At 37.8% G+C, this 22,719-nt stretch overlaps 1 protein-coding gene across 10 annotated transcripts in view; it reads right to left on the bottom strand.

Annotated features, from left to right (window-relative positions):
• Window positions 1-22,719, bottom strand: part of AOPEP (aminopeptidase O (putative)) — a 178,852-nt gene that overhangs the window by 87,251 nt on the left and 68,882 nt on the right. For 9 of the 10 annotated variants that reach the window (XR_007630555.1, XR_007630556.1, XM_050329447.1 and 6 more), the window contains 4 exons: window positions 16,869-16,971; window positions 16,643-16,750; window positions 11,444-11,487; window positions 5,829-5,889 (listed from right to left, as the gene is read on the bottom strand). Coding sequence is in view for 8 of the 10 variants with exons in the window: in XM_050329447.1 (XP_050185404.1) it covers window positions 5,829-5,889; window positions 11,444-11,487; window positions 16,643-16,750; window positions 16,869-16,971 (316 nt within the window). In the remaining 2 variants the exon portion in view is untranslated. Of the gene's footprint in view, window positions 1-5,828; window positions 5,890-8,999; window positions 10,974-11,443; window positions 11,488-16,642; window positions 16,751-16,868; window positions 16,972-22,719 lie in introns of those variants that run through there. The other variant, XM_050329454.1, reaches the window with a different exon arrangement.

The raw sequence follows: 22,719 nt of genomic DNA, 5'->3' as shown, positions 1-22,719 counted from the left end.
AAGCATACTGGACTGTCTGAACCATTGATGCAAAAAGCAGTGTTTTTCAGCACAAGTCTGTGCACAGAAAATGAGGCAGATTTTATTTCTTGTTGAAGAAATAAAATGTACCTTTCAGAGATACTGACATCTGAGTTTTACTGATCCCTTGAAGCAATCAAAAATACCTCTGACAGCTCTAGTAAAGAAACATATTCAAGGCAATAGTCTACTAGGCCTCCAGCCATGACATACTGTTAGCCCATATGCTAAGGTCAATAATCATAAACCGAACCATGACATATACTAGCTCCATCAGCCAATGACTTTTCAAACCTATCTTCCTCCAGACATCACCATTTTGGCCTTTACATTTGCCCGTGGGCTGTGAAGTAGACAGAGTAGTTAAAGCATCCTGGAAAAACATCCCTTTCTTATGGAGACAATCTGATTAAGTTTTATAAAAATCACTTATGTTCTTTCCATGATTAAAGAGAGGGTGATCATCATCTATGACTTCAATCTGACTCTGAAGCCCTGCTAAATCAAAAGGAGATGAGGAAGGTAATGTAAACTGGGACAGATCTTGACATTGCTCCTACTGACTTTTGTGGAAGCCAGTGAATGGACGGAGATGGAATGAAGATCATTACACCAATTTTGTTATCATTGCTCTCTAGAAGTACCTCAGCAGCTCGTCCTTTTTGCACAATATGTGAAAAAAAGTGCTGGACTAAAGGCAATAACTTCCATCCCAAACTCCAGCCATCTGTGAACACAGCAGTAAGATCTGAACCTTCAGGATCACTTTGAGTTTCCGATGGAACCACTACGTGAAGCAGCAGGTGACATTTTTTGGGTTAGCACTAGAGACAACATGGACATTGGATACATGGTATGTGTTTTTACACGTGTGAAATACATCTTCCCCACATATTCATTCCTTCCAGTCACAAACATGTCTTTCCAAAAGCCTAGAAAACAGGGACATTTTCAAGGAATTAAAATTTAAAGTGATCTTTTAAAAACCCTAGACCACTAGGAATGGTAGGTGCCAACTTTTCCTGTCACATAAAATTTCTACCTCAGCTTCAGGCCTAACTCTTTATCCTCCTGCACTAAAAAGATGTCAAATATTATTTCCTAGAGTAGCATTTGACTTTTCATTATTTCTTAACCTGGTTCCAATGAAATAAAACCACTTATAAGGAACCCCAAACTGGAGAGATTTCAGACATATCAAAGGCTACTCTTTCCTAATTAATATAGAAAAGATATTTTCTTGAAAGGTAGCATGACAAATGTTTTAAACCTTAATAGTTTGTTTCCATTGAGTAAAGAAAACAATGAGTAGGCTAAAAATTAATCAGTTGCTAACTTCTGTGTTTTTCTTCGGACGTTTTTACAAGCAATGAATTAAAATCAATGTTTATTGCTATGCAATCCCAGTTGTGTCCTTCTTAAGCAAGTCTAAGTTCAACATTTCTGTGAAAAAGAGAACCTGTCCTCCCTCCCTTTGCTATGTTTTCACCCCCTGCATATGTAGGTGGGAGAGTGGGAGCTTGGGAATGCAAACTTGATCCAACATTGATCAGCCAGGCAGGAAACTGTTATTGTTCTTAGATACCAAACATAACTCCTTTCTGGTACAGAGAAGCTCAGCCATTCTGCACATAATACAGCTTTTGTGTTCAGCAATGCAATTAATAGGAAAAGGGAATGACAATGACTGCTTGAGATTTATTAAAGTTAAAGAGATCCTAATGAACAGCACACGGAATCCAGCCCACACTTATTTCAGAACTCGAACATTTGTTTCAAAAGCACTTCGACTTCTCGAACAAGTTATTACTTGTGCAGATTTACTCTACTGCTACAAGCACTTTACCTCTGAGCTGAACACACACGACACTGAAAAGCAGTCTGAAGAAAAACAGACTCACTTTTGTGAATATCTGGCTTTTAACTGAAGAGGCAATCCAATGTTTTAGCAGGTCATAAAACTAAATCCATTGAAGTATCCTCCTCATCCTTCCTCTAGACTTGTGGTCCCAGCTGAGAATCTCAAAAGCATTTTTTTTCTTAATTATTCATTTAATGAATTGAGACTCATAAATTAAGACTCCTAAAAAACTCTGTTTTAAAATTCACTTTTAGAATTCAGAACACAAAGGCACTAAAATGTTAGGGCCAATATTTTCAAATCTAACTTTTAAAAGTTACATCCAACCTAGACACCAAGTTACTCAGTGCCCCCTCGAGCATCTAACCTGAGGCAACATGTTACCCAATTATAGAATGTCATCACACAATACTTTGTAACAACACTATTCGGATTTCAAATGTGTGTGGTTTTCTCCTAAATCAGCAATCACATGCAATGTAGAAGAAAGTTACATCAAATCCCCCAAAATTATAACAATACTCTAAACCATGCCTGAAATTCAAGAGCTCTGTAACAAATTTGTGTTCTTACTAACATTTAATGATGTATCCTTTTATATAAGCAATTTTCATAAACTTTTGAATTATTTTACAAACAAAAATAAACAACTGTTGCATCTCATTCAGCAGTATCTTAACTGCAATTTACAGGAATGGCTAAATAAATTACAAGGCCATTATATGCCAATAACCTTCTTTAGATCAATGCAGATCTATTTAAATAATAACAGACTGTACAACTTTTTTGACAGTTTGTTACAAACAAAATTCTCTGTATCCTATGGTCTATCTAGAAAACTTTCAGGTGGGTAGTCTTTATCTAAAACATTTTTCAGAGTCAGCCAAGACTGACCAGCTCAGAACAAGTTTGTCTGTCTTATCTTCATGATTCATCTAACATTTATGCATCTACAGTACTATACATGTTGATTACACTTTTATATTTTCCCAAATCCTTTATTCTAAGAAAATGAGATGCAATGTTGTCAGTACAAGTGATAATTTCAGAAAAAACACTGCACTAATAATTCGTATTAAAAAACTTCCTTCTTATTGTGCTTGCTATCATTACAGAAGACATTAAACAATTGATATTGTTCACCTATGCTCATTTACATTTTTAAGGACTTAAGAAAGGTCTTTTAATCTTCCAATTTGCAAACTAGCTAATAGAAAAAAAATTACCAATTTTCTTGAGGGGAAGTGCCTATTTTTCAAAGTATGCTTTCCATGTATAAGTATATATGTTAAGGCAGTAGTTATGCTTTCTTCAGATTATTTCTCAAATAGAATTCAGCCATCAGTTGAATCAGTTATATTCTCTGCACTGGTATTAAAAACACACACAAAAATCTCCAGGTTCAGATAAAAAAAAAAATCAAGGATAAGTATCAACTAAGCATTTAATCAGCAGCTTGCTGTTCTTGGGACTAATACTTAACACTAATTTTGGAATTAATCTAAGAGATTCACTATTAAACTTTATTAAATACCAAAGAAAATTATATCTCTTCATAGACCCTTCAATTTTTTTCCCCAAATCACATGCTTGAATGAGATTTACATACTTAAGAGGTCATTCCCACTGCCAACGCCTACAGATTTACTGTATCTGGTGAGACCCCCCTGCAGGGCTGCACCCCGCTCTGGGGTCCCCAGCACAGGAAGGACACGGCGCTGTTGAGGTGAGTCCAGAGGAGGGCCACAAAGGTGACCAGAGGATGGAACACCTCTCCTATGAGGAAAGGCTGAGAGAACTGGGTTTTTTCAGCCTATAGAAGAAAAGGCTTCGGGGTGACCCAATTGTAGCCTGAAGGGAGTCTACAAGAAAGATGGAGAGAGACTGTTTACAAGAGCAAGTAATGACAAGGCAAGGAATGGTTTCAAACTGAAAGAGAGTAGCTTTGGATTAGATGTCAGGAGGAAGGTCTTTGCTGTGAGGGTGGGCAGGCCCTGGCTCGGGTTACCCCAAGAAGCTGTGGCTGCCCCTGGATCTCTGGAAGTGTCCAAGACTAGGTTGGATGGGCCTTGGAGCAACCCAGAATAGTGGGAGATGTCCCTGCCCATGGAAGGGGGGGCTGATGATCTTTAAGGTCCCTTTCAACCCAAACCATTCTATGATTCTGTGATCAAAAAGAGTTTTGAGGGAAGAGAGAGAGAAAGACAGAGAAGAGGTCAGCATGCTGATGCTCAGAAGTAGAATACTAAATCAGCACAATTCCTGTTTGTATTTTTTTTACAGAACAGCCAAACTACCAAGGAAATCTCTGTAGTCTTTAAAGAAAATTTACAACAACTTACAGATCTCCTGAGTGCGGAAATATTTTTGATGCATGCTTTCTTTACACAAGTAATAGATACTTGCAGGGTATAATGAAACTACTCACTATTCACTCTGAGCAACTTATGGTACCCAGGAAAACAGAGTTCAGTTTTCACATTAATCAAAACCATTTTCAATTCTTCAGTCTGCTCCTATCTTCCTTATTTGTGATTTTAGAGTTGATTGGTAGACACTAATAAAGCACATCTTCAAAAAGATATGTGTAAATAAAATGCCAGAAAACTCTTACATTTCAGCAGCCAGTTCAGACTCTTACAACTACAGCTGTGCAACATCAGTTTCTCCCACATACTTGAAGCAGCTGTTGGACAACCTATGCAGTTTTATTACCAGAACAAAACCTTGACCAAAATATAGCACAAAAATCAAGGTCCTTTTCTAAGAAATGACTGAGCATCAAGACACGTGATGATCCTTACTGTCCCTTCCTTTCCTCCCTTCTAATTACAGTTAATGTTGTTTTCAATAATTTTGCAGTAAAAAACAAACCCCACCTTGATTTAACAGCATCTTCAAATATTAGTCTTGGAACATTTTGCTCTCGGGATGAACCTTCTCTGTATGCCTTCTACAGCATACAGAGAACCATGGATATGACATCCCTAAAGCTGCAGGGAAGAGCCCACCCGCAGTGCCTGGGTACAGCTCAGCTATGGTGACCACTGCTTACTGTAATGAGCTCTTCAGCTGTTTTTGCAATTCTGCTTGCAAAGGTGCTTACTCCGTTAGGTTGCCCCTGAATTGGCACTTACAAAACAGGACTTAACATTCTAACTCTTTAGAGCTGTGTTTTCTTAAAAAAAGCTGATACAAAGTGGAAACAAAGTCAAGCACTAGGTAAGATAAATCACAAGCAACCTAGGGGATGCTCAGTTAGAAATCAGGGAAATCAGTTAGAAACTGAGTCCTGAGCACATGCTAAAAACTTACTTTGTTTTTAGGAAAATTTACACAGGAATATCTTTTGTCATCTCATCCCAGTTTTGATCCAAAATGAATAATCAGAGCCTTCACACAGCCCAGATACAACTAGGCATTTTCAGTTCACAGAATTTAAAATACAAATGTTAAAAGCTTTTGGTATTAAAAGCAGAAAACAATGCTAAGTCTCAATGTTGAAACACCAATAATAGAAGTTGCCCTTGCAGCAGATTCCTAAGCAAGTCACAACATTCACAAAATATCAAGTACAAATAATTTAACGTTCAGTTACTACAGTCTGTAATGCTTTCAAGGAATTCATATTCTGTGAACAATGTTCCTTACCTTTAGTAGATTCCACCACTACTCTGTAAAGCATACTTCCATGTGACTACAATATTAACTAATAGGATAAGTTTTGTAAGATTTGCCCATTGGCAGGTTTGGTGAGACAATGGTAGAAGCAAAAACCTGCAACTGATAAAAGCTAAACCCATATAAAGGTTTGGAAAGCAGTCGTCATCAAAACTGTTTGTTTAAAATCATACCTGTTATAAGTTCAGGTAATGATTTAAATAACATAATGTAAAGAGAAGAGGAAGACTCCAGAAGGAACTGTGAACTGGTATTTTATATTTACCTTTGGTATTCCAGAAGTGTCAAGCCAGTTCTGGAAGATACTTTCAACAGTTAACCCGGATCTTGGGTTAAAAAAAAAAAAAAAAGTGTTAGAAGACATGCACAAAAATACCATTTTTATGTGAAAAATAACCCTTTAGAAGCTAAGCAAACTGCCTAATTCCAAGTATTTGTAGCACTGCAGTGGTACTACATTCTCTGCTTTCTAATGACTGTTACCACCACTGGTCATACGAGCAAATCAGGTAGATCAGGTTTTCTGTGCTCAGAACTCAAATGATAAATTCAGAGCTTATGAGGACTGACAGGGAAAGTGTTAGCTGGTAAACCATGTTTATGAAATATGTAAAGTATGAAGAGGTCCTCTGCTTTTCACTGAGTGGTTTTTTGGTTTCTTTGCAGGAAAAAAAAGTCTCAGGCAAGCACATTTATACTGAAACATTCAAAACCAGTATTTTATTAAAGAAGCAGCCTAAACATAAAGATAAAATACTAAATTAAATTAAATACAAACTTCCTCAAACTTTGGGGTTTTAAAAGGCACCGATGGATATTAACCCTCAAAGTTACCAAATATCTAATAAATTGTAGTTTTGTCTTTTCTGCACTTTCTTTATATCACAGAGTAGTCTGGAGCTCCAACAAAAGGAAATCATCTCTCATGATAAAGCTCTGTGGGACTGAAATAGCTACATGTGTAAGTATTTGCAAATTCAGACATTATATTTCCCCTTTTACTTTTGCAGGCAACTTCTGTTGCATTTACTTCAACTCTGGTTGAAGACTTCCCAACTTGCAAGGAAGCTAAAAAAAAAAGAAATTTTAAAAAAAATTTAAAAAATGGCAGTGTCCATGCAGTATGCTGCCTGCCAGCACTGAAGGAAGGGAGCTGAAGAAGCCCTCAATGAATGAGAAGGGAGAACAGATGTGTGTGGTCCTGTGCATGGTAATGCCTGGGCAAGACTCATTCTAATACTTGCAGGGACCTTCACATGTGTAATGTAGAGTGATAACAAACAAAGCATTCATGGAAAGAGCAACCATTTCAAAGCTCTGAATCAGGAAGGCAAGCAAACCAATACAAATTTTTCTCTGAATCATGTGATTCAAATAATTGCAGCACTCAAGCAGAAATGTTTCTACATAATTGGGATTCTGAATTTTCAGGAAAATACTACTCTGTGTTTGTTTGAATATATAAATAAATTACTTACAGAGAACTTAACATATGTGATGCTTGTGTAGTGTTCCACATTCAAAGAAGTTATTAAACATCCAGGCTTGTTCCTTGATATTTATTCAAACTTATTAAATTTAGAGCATTTGACTGCTATATCCTTCAAAGTATGAATGCCTTCACCTTACCACTATGCTCTAAAAATTGGTGTCTAGTCTTAACTTAGTTAGCTGAGTCCCTTCCACAGGGAATAGAGAAAAGGAGAAGTATTTCCAAACAGTCAATCAATTTACCTTCCTCAGAATAAGATGACATTTGTGAGTTCTTTTTTCTGTCTGGTTACTAGAAAAACTGCAGGCAGGACTAGCTTAAAACTGGGCGTCGAAATTTCACACAGTTAAAGGTAGATCATGTGGATTGTACCACCTATTCCATCTCAAGTAGTATAAGCAGAATAACAATTTTTTGAAGTTGTTATCACATGAATCAAAACAGATACAGCTGAATGTTCTAATGCTGAAGCAGAACTAGGAGCTGGGGAAAATTCCCTTATCTGTGCATTTAGTGTCTTACCAAGGGATAAGCCTCATAATGACAGTTAGTTCTTTTTCCTCCCTCCCCAGAAGCTAAACTTATATTGAGATTTCCTCAGGATAAAAAAATCTCCGTGAAATAATCTACATTACGCTTGCTATGTAGAGCATTTATTTAATATACCCCTAATGTCAAAAACTGTCTTTTACAACACTGAGGGCAATCACATTGTTCTGACACCATACTAATCCAGGCAGTAAACCACTAGAAAGATACTCAGCCTTTCCTGAAACTCTGTCATTTTTCTCAAGGGCAAAGACAATAATGCCACTATTTCTCTTCCTGCATCACCCCCAGCTTTGAGCTAAACAGCTGTCATGTGACCACATGCAATCTTCTTTGTTTCTACTTGGACACACCTTTTTCTATTCCAACTTAGGACATTCTTGTTGGCACTTATCAAAAGAAACAACTTGGTTCAGCAGTTTAGAGGCATTCACTGTTTTTTTTAATATGTCAGTAATAAACAGACTATTGCGAAGACCTGCTCTGCATCTCTTTAAGAGTCAGGACTGAAGAACTGTGAAGATGTTGGAAAGGCTTCCACTACCTTGTTTGGCTTCAAAACAACCCCCAAAAATTTATCATAAACTATTGCTATTTCAAAACAAATATCACAGGAAAGGAAGGTCTGATATTTGTAGAGGCTGCAGTTGAGGAAGGGCACTTACCACCCACTTACGTTGCAGTTTAGCATCTGTAAGGGCTTAAATATGGTGTTTGTGTGAATTTCTGGGTGGCCTTCTGTTTCAGGTTCTGTACTGGACTGTGGGATCGGGGTTCATAGTTTAGGTTCTTCAACTGTTTTGTACTACAGTTCCCTACTGTAAAATGAGAGTGAATTTGCATCCATTATCTCCTCCCTTGTCTATTTGTTCAGATGACAAGCCAATCAGCCTAGGAATTATTTCCTGACACTTCATGCCCAGGTTTAACGCTTCAGAGCAAGGCCTGTAAAACACTATCATTAATGATAACTTGAAAACAAGCATTAAAGAAGATGCCTATATATCAAGTTTTCATTGCACAAGGCCCCAGGATACTCTACAAACTTCAGGATAAACCCATTTAATTCCTAAATCAAGGAGAAGAAAACATGCAAGTGTGAAACTTTTTTTGTATGTAAAGGAGGATAGAAAAGTGTGCCATATCCAACTGAAATATATAGCTGAGTAGTTTGAAATTGAAGCATTATTTTAGTAGCTAATTGACAATTTATGAATACATCCAAGGAATGTGGTTAGTGAGCCTGGGTTATTAACAGTACAAATAGTAGAGCTGTAACACAAGCCTTCCTTTGTCTGTCACATATTATTAAAACCATAGCTTATTAGTAGACTTGTTTATTTTACTGAATGAAGTGAAACAAAAACTACAAGCAGAAAACTCCAAAAACCCAAACGGACCTGTTCAAAAAAATCTGCAGTCATAAAGTAGCTGCACAAGCAGCAACTCTTCAGAGACTGAAAGATTTATCTGAGTAGTGAAACTCACCCTCTGTTACAGGGGTAAACACTGAGTGTTCGCACAGCTCACGTGTTGGGCAGATGTGGAGAGGGTGAGCTCGCAGCAAAGACTGTGGGTGTGAGCCCTGGGGAGAACAGAGCCACCAGGAGTTTTACAAAATCTAGTGCACTGTGGTGTACAGGCACACGTGAGGGGGTTTGTTGGGGTTTGTTTTAGTTTGTTCGGTTTTTTCAATGTAGTGAAGCTTCAAATTGTACCTGAGTAAGTAAAGTGTCTCAGTTACAGGTGGGAAGTGCTGCAGCCTTTCTGCAGAAAGGCCAAGATAGTGCGAGACTCCAGCCAGTGCTTGTAATATTTTAAAAGTCTTTCTAAACAGAGAAGGATAATGATGAATCTTTGTTGGTCCTCACCGTTAGACCTTCACACACACAAATAATCTGCTTAAAAGGCAAATTAAGAAATTATAAAGGAGCAGAAGCCACTGCTCAGCCTGTCTGGTGTCAGTATTCAGCTGCAGTCCAGAAACAGAAGGATCCTGCCTCACAGGATGGATTTCTACAGCTAGCATGCCATTATAATTGAATCAGAGCAGGAAGTGAAGTAGCCCTATTAACTAGGCATAAAAATCTCCTCCTCTGAACACAGAAGGCAGCAAAAATCAATGACTGCTCCCTAAAAAATTACATCTGTATCTTGGAACTACTCATCACTGGGAATGTACTCTAAAATCTCCTTTAAATAAAAACGAGAGGAATTAAGTACTGAAAGGTGAGAATCTTTTAGATGTAGTCTCTGTATCCAACAGTAGAAAGCTCATGTTCCATTACTTCAGCGTAATAATTACAGAAAATTTCCACGCTCTTGCATGACCATTTTCTGCCAATATTCATCCTGTTCTCATTACAAATATCTCCCATAAGCCAAACTCTACTGCTAACTACACTAGTTTCTCTCTGTTGCCACAGCTGAGGGGAGGATTTGGATTGATTATGTACTATACATCTCTCTTTTCTTTTCTTTTTTTTTTAATGATTAAGACCAGGCTCCATTACAAACTTCAGTTTATTAGAGTGCTTAATATTTGTCAAATTTGAAGCATTTAGTTTAAACTTTTAAAATGTACTTGATAGAATTGCATAAGTCTGGAAGGTTTTGTGTGCCTCAAAGAATTTTGTAGCTCTAGCATTGAAATGCACTTCATTCCTAGAACAAACTTTGTGTAAACTTTTTTGGCATGTGTATAGGCAGAAAATCGGATGCTTATCCAAATACCATTTTGCACTGGGTTTGGAGTTCAGAGAAATACAAGTAAAAAAAGGAAGGAAAATAAGAGGGTTTTTTAACAAATTAATGTATAATCATACCATTAAAAAATTCACTTTTTTATATACTCCATATAATACTCCTGCTTATATTTCAGCAGGAAACTATATTCAATTATATAAACAAAGCATCATCCTACAGTACATCACTGGAAAATGTAACACAACTCTAACTAAATTCAGTGTTACAAAACACATCTTCTCAATGAAAATTACTTTCTCTGTCCCTCAACTATTAGGAACAGAAGTGTTTAACTAAAAAACTCAATACGTTTGACTTCTATGAATTTCTTCCCTCCTTTTTTTCCTCCAAACCACTCACCCAGAGTTACATTTTTCAAGTAGGTTATTTTCAAAAACCATCACATGTAAAGCTCCATTACAAAAGAATCTGTATTTGTAGCACAGGTTATAGCAGCACAGGACAAACTTAACAGATAAGCAGGGACAGACTCAAAGTGCTGCTAAAGACTATCTGAGTCATCTTCAACTGGTCACAGTCACACATAGGAGGATTCTGAAGGACACGTCAGGCAATTAATGCTGGATTTCCATTTGTGTTTTCCATCTTTCCTCATTTGGTGCACTGTATAACAGGGAGGAGATGGTACCAGACTACTTCTTGAGAAAAATTCATTTTCCCTGACTTGCCAGATCCTCAGCAAGGTTCTGGCATGCTTGCTCTAGGGTGCCACTTGCCAAAAGCAGCTGGCAGGCAGATCGGAGGTTAATTTGGGTAGGCAGCTATGCCTGGAACTTCAGATTGCATAGGGAACACAAGACATCACTTCTGACCTAACATGCAAGTCAAAGGCACTGCTCAGGGAGAGCATGGCACAGCAACAACACAGCAAGTCTCCCAAGTTTTTGTGTGCATACATAGGGGGATTTTCAGAAACACACTCTTGAAAAAAACAAGCAGAACAATACTAAATGATATCCTACTATTTCTGGTTAGCATAGCTGATATTTTTTTTTAAATTTATTAAAAATCTGATTTTTACTTCTTTTTTTACCCCCTTTTTTTTTTTTTGGCTTTTCTAGCCCAGTTCTTACTTTTTTTGTTTAGGGATGTCTTCCAACAGCATGCAAAGGAAATCCTGGAAAATAAACAAAGCACCACAGTTAGTATGGTTATGAAGATGTAACCCTGTGTCTGCATTGCTAGTGAGCATATACTTTTTTTAAAGACTACAAATAAAAGAATGATAAGATATAAATTTATATATCAGCTATGGTGATATCTTGCTCAGTTTTTTACACAACATACATTATGTTTGTCAGTTTTCCAACCCACTCAAGGAAAACATGTCAATATTGAAAGAAAATGGACTTGAAAAGCCTGCTGACTATTTTAACACAATCCCACATTCCCACTTTTATCTACAACACACACACACACTATATTTAAAACTGTTAAAGGCTGCAGGTTCACATCCTCAAAGGTTAAGAAACACCAAAATTAGGGGTGTTTACATGTTCTTCAATGTGCTTATGTTATCAAACTGTCTTTGATTATATAACTGCATATGGCTTTTTCTTCCTTAACGCCATGCCTGACTAGAAGATCACACCTACTCCTCATTCCAGACAAAATCCACAACACTGCTGATAACCATGTCAAGTAATGAGTAAATTCATTTGTATGCTGTTTCATAAATCAATACATCCACTTTATTAATACTAATCTTCATGGAGACAAGTTTCATAGGCTATTAATGTTCCTCACTGCAGTGTATGAGTGCAGGCTGATTTCTGATTGAAAGCTGTTGCTCTTTAAGGCCTTGAAGAGTGTTTCCTAAAAGGCAATCTTTTATTTGGACACCTTGCTACAGCAACCAACAAAAGATGCTCTTTCTCTGAGTATGGTATTGTTAGGGAATCAAAGTAAGAGTGACTGCACAATTGAAACTACTCGTAGTACAGTCAAGCCTTCCTCCCAGATTTCAAGTGAGATTTAGGCTACATAGCAGGGGCTGCAAAATCGGCCTATGACAAAAAGTAAATTACACAGTGTTGGGCTCAGTGATGCTGCAGCAAGAATGGCATCACTGTGACAGGAGTCATTCTGTCCCAGCTACAGTGTATTGCTGACACAATGATCGAGTGTGAAATTCCCTTATTTCATGCTACCACTTGAAGTTCTGTGCCATTACTCTGTATGTAAACAGAACTACTGTACCCCTCCATTTGTGGAAGTTTTGCTGGAGGTACTGAGTAAGCTTACATGCAAATAAAGACAATGAAAAGCTCGTGATTAGAGTTGTTTGAAAAGTGTGTGAAAAGTAAAACTGAAGTGGACCTCCTTCACAGTATTTGCTGTGTCTGTACATATTAATGCAGCTAGATTCTCTGATTGGATTGCATCAATCACATAGACTACTTAAAGATAGCTCTGGTATTAGAAATGAGTTTATATTCTGCATATTACACTATGAAATTAAACATCTTCATGATTAAAGTTGTCTTCATTTTTCCAAATATCTAATAAGAATAATGTAGTAACCATCATTCAACACACTTTCTTAAAATTAGGATTAATTTGTTCTATCTTACTTTAACTGCTTCTATTTTGATGCTCCAAAACAGAGCAGGAAAACAAATTACCACTTACCTCATGTTAGCATGGCTTTTAACATTTGCCTGTTGTCAAGTCTGCATGACACATCTCATTATAGGTCTAACTCTGCAATTGCTTATAATTTTGCCAAACTTTAACCATCTGGATTGAAATTTTATCCTCAAGGTATTTATTCTTCCTCCTCAGATGAAACAATTTAGAAGTGCCCAAGAGAAAGTCCAGAGGGAAATGCAGGGTTGTAAGCTTTGATGCCATGTCCTGGTGACCTTACACTTTGAAACAAAGACTTGTGGATGACCAGGGTAACCACAAATAAATTCTGGATCAGATCATAAAACAAATTATAGTTTATTCTTTGTCCGTGTTGCAAGTAATTCAGTGAAGGCAGAAAGAAAATATGAACTAGAAGTCATGTGCCACCACAGTGCTGGCTTATACTGACATGATTAAATAATCTCAGTACTCCTGTTGTTCTTCCCTGGAGAGACCCAGAGGCTAGAAAACAACTTTTCCCTATATAAAGAAAAGGTTATTCTGCAGTTTCTGGAATTTTATTGACATCTGGCCAAACTGAAAAGGCCTGTGAAAAATGAGTTCACACATGTTCACTAAGGATTTGCTAGCCCCTCATAATTAAATTCCTTGATGACTCTTGTCTGCTCTCACTATAGTCCTGACTGACGCCAACAATTTTAATCACAACTACAACTTTGGGCTGCTGCTGGGTAGATCAAATATGGATAAGACTGTGAATGTGAGATCAAGGAGAACTTCTCTTTGCACTGTTAATGGCTGTACACATGTTGATATCAAATAAAGAACACTCAATATTAAAAGACAAATTATATCTTCATATGAAAACCTCAAATCTAGATATTTCAAATACCCTACAACCAACAGATACTTTAGTTTAAATTCTCTGACTGAAATATAAATGAGATGCATAAAAGCAGTGGAGATTTCATGACTAAAAGTGATACATCTAAATGGACAGTCATGTGGCAACAAATAAACTCAGATTGCACTTGCATCCACTTTCTTGCAGAAATTATCCATCAAAGTTAAACTACCCCTGTCAAATATGCAGTCTGTAAATTACATAACTAAATGGTAAATGTTCATTTATCCCCTCTGGGTGGAACAATAAATAATGAGCACCATTTGTAGGTCCCTGTTTATTTGGAATTCCCTCCCCATTCATCTTCCTGGGTTTTATTTAGCAAAATCAACAATCTTTTTAAATCCTTCTGTTGGGTTTTTGGTGACAAGCCCAGAATGCACCTCCAAAGATGATAACTTCCTACCAAGAGCAAGCTTGACTCCCCACCTATATGTTCTATTATCAGGCAGCAATCACTGGCCAGACAGCCTAGAAGTTTAAGCCCCAGGGATGGAGCCACTGACCAGCTGCAGTCAAAAGTTGGATTTGTTGCCTATTATAACAGACAGAACTACATGAAAATTAAAGTCTGTAAACAATTCAATTCCCAAGATATTCCTATTTCAGTATGAAACAGGACAACTGCTTTAAGTGTGTTAGGACTATCAGCAACTTGCACTTCTTCCTTTTTAATTACAACAAATAAGACTCCACTCATTATTTCACAACTTCATTCAAAGCAATTAGTAAGTGGATTCTCTCATAGAAAGAGACCTGGAAGATTTTTTTTAAATCCTTCTCAAGGATTCAAGAGTGGCTTTACTCACCTATTGCTGACTCAATTAAAATAACCTACTATTAAAATCTTATTGAGCATGCAAACTAAATGAAGGAAAAAGGCAAACTGATTAACGTTTCACATCTGAAGTAATTTCCTTGCACCTGCAGCTCCCATCTAGGAAAATTACTACAAACATAACTGAAAACAAGACTAGTATTCATAACATGGGCAATTTTTCAATGTTTTTACTTTTCCTTATGCCTAGAATTCCTAAAGCTGGAAACTTTTACCATTATTTCGGACAAGGTGAAAATACAGCACTATGATACTTAAACTTACCATTTTCACCTCCATTTATTTTAAATCTTATATTCATGTAAACACTGACAGCATGTTTGTTCAAGAAGAAACTTGAACAAGAAACTTTGTACTAACTTGATTTTATTGCTTCTGCATTTGCAATTCCTGCTGTGATTCTTTATCTACCTATACCAGACACTAAAATAAACACAATCTTTAAGACTAGCAGTATAATTTGCTGAGACATTTTGCAGCATTCAAACAATCTACAACTCATCTCACATCAACCACGAGCAACAAGCTAACATCTTCTCATCAAAATATGAGCACCTTCATTATCTCCAGATCACAATACTCAGATGCTTTTATTGTTAGCAGTTTCATGATTTCTGTAATTTTCACAATTTTTCCATCTGTGTAATAGTGAAGCATCATTCTTATGATTTTGGACACCACAATGTAGACAAGACTCATACAGTCACTGGCATTTCCCACACTGTGCCAAACTTAACTGCTCAGGGTGCCAATAACACAGCACAGGAAAGAGCTGCTTTAGTGTTCACTCCCCTAGCACCCTAAATATCCTCCACAGGGCAAAGCTGCTGTGTTGGAGCTACCATGCCCAACTTTTGGGTGACACGACATATGAAAGAATCCACAGGCCTGTGAGCTATTTGTAAGATACATGGGCATACGTGTCTCCCTTAGTGACATTCAAAACAGCAAGCACACAGGCAAGGAATCACTGTGGCTGGAAGAAACAGCAAGTGTTAGACTCCAGTCCTGCAAAATCAGAGGCCTTTACTCTGTGTTGCAAGGAGACATTTATCATCATCCACAATATCCTCAAAGAATTAAACCAAAACTCCATAAAAGACAGATCAGCAAAGAAACTGGTTTCAGAAATTCACTCATACCCCTTCCCCTTTCTCTTCCTTTGCCTCTTATCACACTGCTCTTCTAGCAATGCTAAATATTTGTTGTGCCATAGGTTTTGTTCCAGGATTGTTTTTAACCATGATGAGTTCAGGGTCGGGGTTCAGACACCCCCAGGAATGGTCGTTGTCACAGCATTACTTGCTATGGCACTAGCTGGATTCATCACCACTGACAGGATTCCTAGAAATTGGGTTCATATTTCCTAAATCAAAACAAAACAAAACTAGAGCCAACAGTTACAGGAATTTTGCAGAAAGGCCTAGGGCGAGGTAAATTTCTACCCATTCGGATTTGTCCCCATAAGAAGGACACCAAAATTACAAGCACTGAATGAAGCAGCATGCAGAGAGGAAGAAAATCAAGTCAGAAATACGATTTCTTCTCTTGGAGAAACAGAGAATAATCAGGGAAAAGACTGACTGACCACAAGGAAAACCCATTAGCTAAAAGATTATGGGAGACAATTCCAGTATGATAAAATTACCCTATCTTTAATGTGAGCATCCATGTTCAATGCAGCAAGTTAAAAATAATCACCCATTGTTTATATTACCTATACGAACAAGATAGTAACAAAGTGTCTGATTTATGTATAACTGTGGAAAAAATGTTCTGCCCTCTATCTAGCAGGTAGTAATTTCACCTGTATTGCCAAATGACAACTGCCTCTCTCTGTACACCACAACCAGAAGTGAAGATTTACGTAGTCAATCCAAAAGTCTGAGTCTTTTTTTTTTTTTTTCAGAAGGCGAAGCACAACGCCAAGCACAGTACCTGAGAAAGGACGAGCTGCCCGTGGAACTTACGGACGAATTTTCTCAAAGACGCAAGGTACGAGGCCTCTCCTACCGTCCTTGCCAGAGACCGCAACAGAAAGTAACCCTGTAACACATTAAGGCAGAAACAAATAGGAAACTGTGAATTTGCTGATGTCCACGAGACAGAAATCTTTATCGCATTTGTAAAGCAATTTCAATAAAAATCAACTGACAACACTCACCTTCAAATAGTGAACCTGCATGAAGATTTTTTCTGCTTTAAGACCATATTTGACAACAGATGCTCCAGATTCACTCAATTCTCCTGTGCTCTCCTTGTTGGGCCTAAAACAGAAACACACTAATTAAGTTTTGGATAAGTAAGTAGAGAATGAACTGACACATTACACATTCTAATAGCTGAAAGCATCAAAATGGCATAGGAACTTCAGACACCTGTGACCAGTTCAGTCTTCTTCTTTAGACTGAATATATAATCTGACTTAGTCAAACAAATGAATTTCCTACTACGAAATCCATCACCAGGGTGCTGTACTCTTTTCACAGCCAGCATGACATCAGGTTCCATGTCATTCTCCAGTGCAGACAAATTATGAACAAAGAGAAACAAACAAGCCATTTTAAGGGGAAGGGAAGAGGAAGGGGACAATAGTGAAGTCATTATGTTCAACTAGACATTTCTCTTTATGTACCTGATCAGTGGCCTAATACCTTACATGACTGTACTTGCAAGAATAACCTCTTTCATCTGCATGCAATACACTGATGAAGAAAGTGTTCTGTTTTTCATTTTGCCATTTGGGGTTGGAAGAAAAGGAGCTGAAGTTTTAAAAGAGGAAGCCTTTCACACAGGTGTGGGATTTACAGACAACAACGTCTAGAACAAACTTGATTCTTTACAGCCTGATTTTAAAATGTAATGCAGCATCTGGTATGCCACAAATCTGCAGCAGTAAAGTGTGGAGGACTCCAGGTTCTTAAGAGTACAGAGTAAAACTAAAGAAAAGCCATATAAACATTTTTTCTTAATTTGTAAGAAGTGCCTTTGCTGGTATAGTACTGAAGAGCTCTCTAGCTTTTTTCTTCCCTTCAGAAAATATCCCAGTTAACAGTAGTCTAAGAACAGCTGTCTGTTTTAGGAGTTTAACCCTGTGACTGAAACAACCTCTCCAATTCTAAATGTGGATTTTGAAGTGGCCAGTCTTGGACACCAGACATTTTTCCCTTTCTTTATACAGAATAGGGAAAATATAGCCATAGCAGTGCAGGATTCTCCAAACCTTATCAGTCATGCACTTTACAGGAGCTAATCCTTGTGATCAAATTCTTTCATATCTATGTCTCCTTGGAGGAAAACATTCTTCCTTTTTTATATCTGTGTAACAGTTCCTTATTCCAGTTTTGTCCAGAGTGCTAAGTTGTTTGGGTTTTCGTTTTCACCCTTGATGCATCAGAGGTTTCTGGATTTTTTAACTTTTGTAGATCTTAATGTAGCTGTATTATATCCCTTACCCTGTAGCATAATGTTTACACATACCCAGCCCTATTACCCCATTCCATACTGTTATGGTTTTGCTGGTTCTTAAAAACTAAGCAGGAATTTTTTCCCTTCCCCCTGCCCACATGGTGGAGGACTGTTAAGTGGGCAGTTAAGCGGCACAAGAGAAGCTGCCTTTTAGTTAATGGCCCTCAGAATCTCATCCCCTGGGAAATGGGGGGGTGCGGGGAGGAGTTCTGGCTGGCTGCTGAAGCTGGAACAAGGCCAGAGGAGAGTTTGGAGTTGCCAGCTGTGGATCCTGATTGGATTTTCATCAGAGAGGAACTGTTTTGGGAGGTTTTTTTCCCCTTCCCCGTTCCCGTTTGTTTTGTTCTTAGCAGTGGGTCTTGTGCACATCAAAGGGAGAAGGAAAACTACACTGCACTGTTAGGCCAGCAGAACAGAGTGAGGTTTTTTTCCCATTGGGGAGGACTTTTTTTTTGTTGTTTCTCTCCCTCCTCTCTCTCCCCTTTCCCAGTGTGTGTGGGGGGAGGGATACCCATTTTCGGTTTCTTCAACACACCCCAGAGGGTGTTACCCCCACGTGGCAACAACCAGTGATCCAACAGTGCCCCCTGTTGACTGTGGTTAGAATTGCAGCAAAGGGCACAAACTGAACTGTTTACTTTTTTCTTTGCTTGTTTATTGGTTTGTTTTGAAGGGGATTATTTGTGGTAAGTATTGTTTGGTTGTTTTACTTTTCTTTCGTTGTTTCTGCCAATCCACATATATCTTTTAATAAAGAGCTGTTATTTTTCCTTTTTCCACAATTTTTTCCCCCCCTCAATCAGAGCCTCTTAATTTCAGGTTTACAATTGCTTAGAGGGAGGAGTTTGGGTCTTTCTCATAGCTCATCCTCAGCAAAACACCTGTATCTCATTTAAAATGAGACACATATCAATCCCTCTACATTCCATTACTGTGTTTAGTCTTCTTTTCAAAGTAGAATTGTAGAAAAACCCCCTAAGGCTGGACCAGAAGATATCACACAGACACAGTGACCTTCCAGCCCAGAACTTTGGAGGAGCTCTAAGGACTGTATGTGCTGTGAAGAAGATGAAGATCAGGAAGAAGGGGTCCCAAAGACTCCAAACCCAATTCCCAAGGGTGTGTTGGGGGCAGAACAGAGCAGAACCAGGGGTGGACAGATCTAGGATTGGATAGACCTTATCATAAACCATAGAACCCCTGTCTCAGTATTCCCCTGGCCTGTAGGCTGATTAAAGGACCTGCTCTCTTATCTTATGCACTAAATTGGCCTGGAGTCTTTTTCTCCAAGTTCTCTTAAGGCAACATACTTTAGGTGCTATAATTAGGGCCTGTGCACATGAAATCCACCACACAAGAGTAAAATTTTGCAAAAATATAAGTGTTCAAAATCAAATAGCAAAAAAAGAGGCACATGCAGTTTTACACTGTCTTCCTAACAGTCCTCTTCCATGATATAGTTCATGAACACCTTTCCAGCAAAATCTTCTCTCAACATTGAAAGGAGACCAATAACTGATTTCTTATTCTATCAGTTTCCAGTTCTTTTAGACTATGTAAACATTGCAGACCCACTGTAGGAGAGCAGAAATCCAGCTTCTTCCCTTCTGGATCAGTCTCCTGGAAGGAAGGCCTGCTGGCATTGCATATGTGGCTTTTCATTGTTTTCTGCATACATAAAAAGCCAAAACTGCTTTATTTCACTCACAATAAATAGCCCAGTCTACTGACTTTTAAAAATGGAGTCTGAGCACAAGCGACAGGTCTACACTAAAATGAAATATCTTCCATAATCACACTTATTCTAAATTAGGCTATACTTCTTTCTCTGTCTTACTTTGTGCCTGTATATATTCTAGGATTTGACTAGAAATGAGTATTGCATGTGGATGATGGTACTGAAGAATCCCATACAGAAAACATATATTCATCCTTCTGCAAAGGCTGTATATATACTCTTGATAATGTCTGTAAAAGAGTGTAACTATTCAGAAAGTTACCCTGTTCTCTGCTGTCAGTTCTTCAGCAAGTACTTTAAAGTAATGTCACAGGACACTGAAGGTACAGAGACTGGAAGTTTGTTACACTGACGTACAAAAGCTGGCATTTAACCTAATAGACAAAGCTAGGCATAGTGCTAAAGGCAAGTGGTTTCAAAGCATCCGTTATCTGGCACATCTTAGACACCGGCAATTTTCTGAAGGAAGTGGAAGATGCTGCTTTGTTTGCTGGGCAGGGGAATATATCATACAAAGTAGAATGTCGTTGGTAATTAAGTGCTCTGTTGCACCAAGTAGTCATGAAAACCTATGCAAAGATTATGAGAGACCTTCTGAAAGGCAGATGTCCTACCAGACAGAATAAGACTCTTCAAACACCTACAGAGCAGTAAGACAGCATTGCTTCAGGATAGAAATGGACTTGACACAGGCAGAACACAGAACCCAATTTAGAGTCAGATATCAACATTGGCTAGCCTTAATGAATAATCACAAGTTGAAGTTCAGTTGTAAGGGCCAGGATGTGAAATAAATGTCAGCACCAGCTTTATTCCACAGAGTACAATGGGACTTCTCTAGTCTGCTTTGCTTTCCTAACATGAGAGGCTGAACGAGAGTGCTGGTGTTCATGCTTGCCAGCAGAACGAGTGCCAGGACATATTTCACGGTGTTTTTATCCCTCCAGATTTGCTTCAAAATGTGTGAGAAGATACATGATTCTGTTGGAAAGTTTTATCCCATATGAGTACTACCGTGCCATAAACTTTTTCCCTACTAAGATTTGCTGGTGCTGCCTTTCAGAGTTGCTGCCTGTTAAAAAGACACTCACTTATTCCTTTCTGACCTCTTTTGTCACAGGTAGTTTATGACATGCTACTACAACATAATACCAAATTCCATAATAGGAAGAAACATCAGACTGGTAATCAGTTTGCTGAGTGGCTTTCACCTAGTCTAAACAAGTATTGCTTTGCTGGATCAAAAGCTAATAGGATCAGCTGACAAGTCTTGGGCAGAATTTTCCAGTTGTCAGAAGAAAGCACAGAAAATCATATGATTGTCCAACAGGGAACAAAAAAGCCATTAAGAATAAGCTTATGCTCAGGAAGAGTGGGTTGGCTGACTTTTTTTTCCTGACATGACTGGTAAGAAGTAACAAACAGTTATCATTTACTGTTAATATCCGGTATAAGAACACAAGTTTGAACCAGCCCAAGCCTCGGTACAGGCTCAAAACCCAGCTCGGCTTCAGTCCTGTCCCTTCAGGGCAAGGACTGAAAGTTTCTCTCTTATATACCAGTTTTGAAAAGCATAAGATATACTTTCAGAAGGATAAAGAAAAGAAAAAAAAACCCAAGTAAATATGCAAAGAGAGAACCTAGCCAAGTCCACACTACAAAAATAGTAGATAGTGTTTATATGTGACTGAAACCAGTATAAAGTCCTTAAATACAAGAAATTAGAGACATTAAAGAAGAAGAGATGGCCAGAATCACAAGCTGGCATCATGTGCCTCTCCTCAAGTGTTTATTAGAGCCACATTTTTTCAAATTTCCCACTCTTTTGCATTAGCATTGAGAATACCACTATGCATAAGGTAAGCAGGATTTTTCCTCAGAGACTTATGCCTACTAACTGTGGAATTCAATAGAAAGCTTAAGTTCCAATTTCAGAAGAAATCAATTGTTCCTGAGTTTCAATCTACAGAGGATTTTGACTCTTAGAAAAATTATTTTAAACCTTTACACAACATAACATTTTATTAAAAATAACAGCTACATAGTTAACACAAAAGATAACAAATGTGATTCCATACTGTTGAAAATGGAAAACATGCATCCAGATAAGCCTCATATCACAAGAACGAATATTAAAAAAAAAAATTATATAAACCAAATCAAAACCTCAGCATCTGTCAAGCAGTAGCTATGCAGCAGCTCTGTGACAGCTAGTGATAGACCTTGCTTTTGTATTTACACATCATCAAATTGCATAGTTACAAATTCACTGACTCTGCCTACACATAGGATACACAATTCATCAATAAACATAAAGTAAACCAGATCAATGAAAGGCTACAGTTACAAAGTTGGTGATATGATATGCTTTCAGATTACATGGAGAAGAATTTCTATGTTGGTGAACAGTCCCTAGTGCCCAAAAGGCTTTTAAGTCCTACTGGGTAAGCACAAAAAAAAAAAAAAAAAGGGAAGACCTTAAATGAATGAAATGGAAACAGTCTTTTAAAAACATTTAGAAGCTGATTATGTAGAAGATGGGTATCAATTTGTTCTTCCACTTGGTGAAAGAAAAGAAGAAATCTACACAGTTTGAAAAGAACGGTATTTCAGCTGTGCGTTAGAAAGCAATTTTTAACTGTTAACACTAAGCTTACCTGTCTTATTGAGACACTAAGACAGCTTGGCTCTCCTATGAAAACTTTTTTGTTGGAGCTTTCTAAGAACATGTCAGTAAAAACCCACTTAGGATGGTCTGTGTGTATGGCCTGTATTTCAGAGTAGGAAAATGGTCTCCGTAATCTCCTGA

Source organism: Myiozetetes cayanensis, unplaced genomic scaffold (genome assembly GCF_022539395.1).
Source record: "Myiozetetes cayanensis isolate MyiCay16 unplaced genomic scaffold, myiCay2020 scf4, whole genome shotgun sequence".
Taxonomy (NCBI): Eukaryota; Metazoa; Chordata; class Aves; order Passeriformes; family Tyrannidae; genus Myiozetetes; species Myiozetetes cayanensis.
This window is presented reverse-complemented; position numbering and strand designations above follow the sequence as displayed.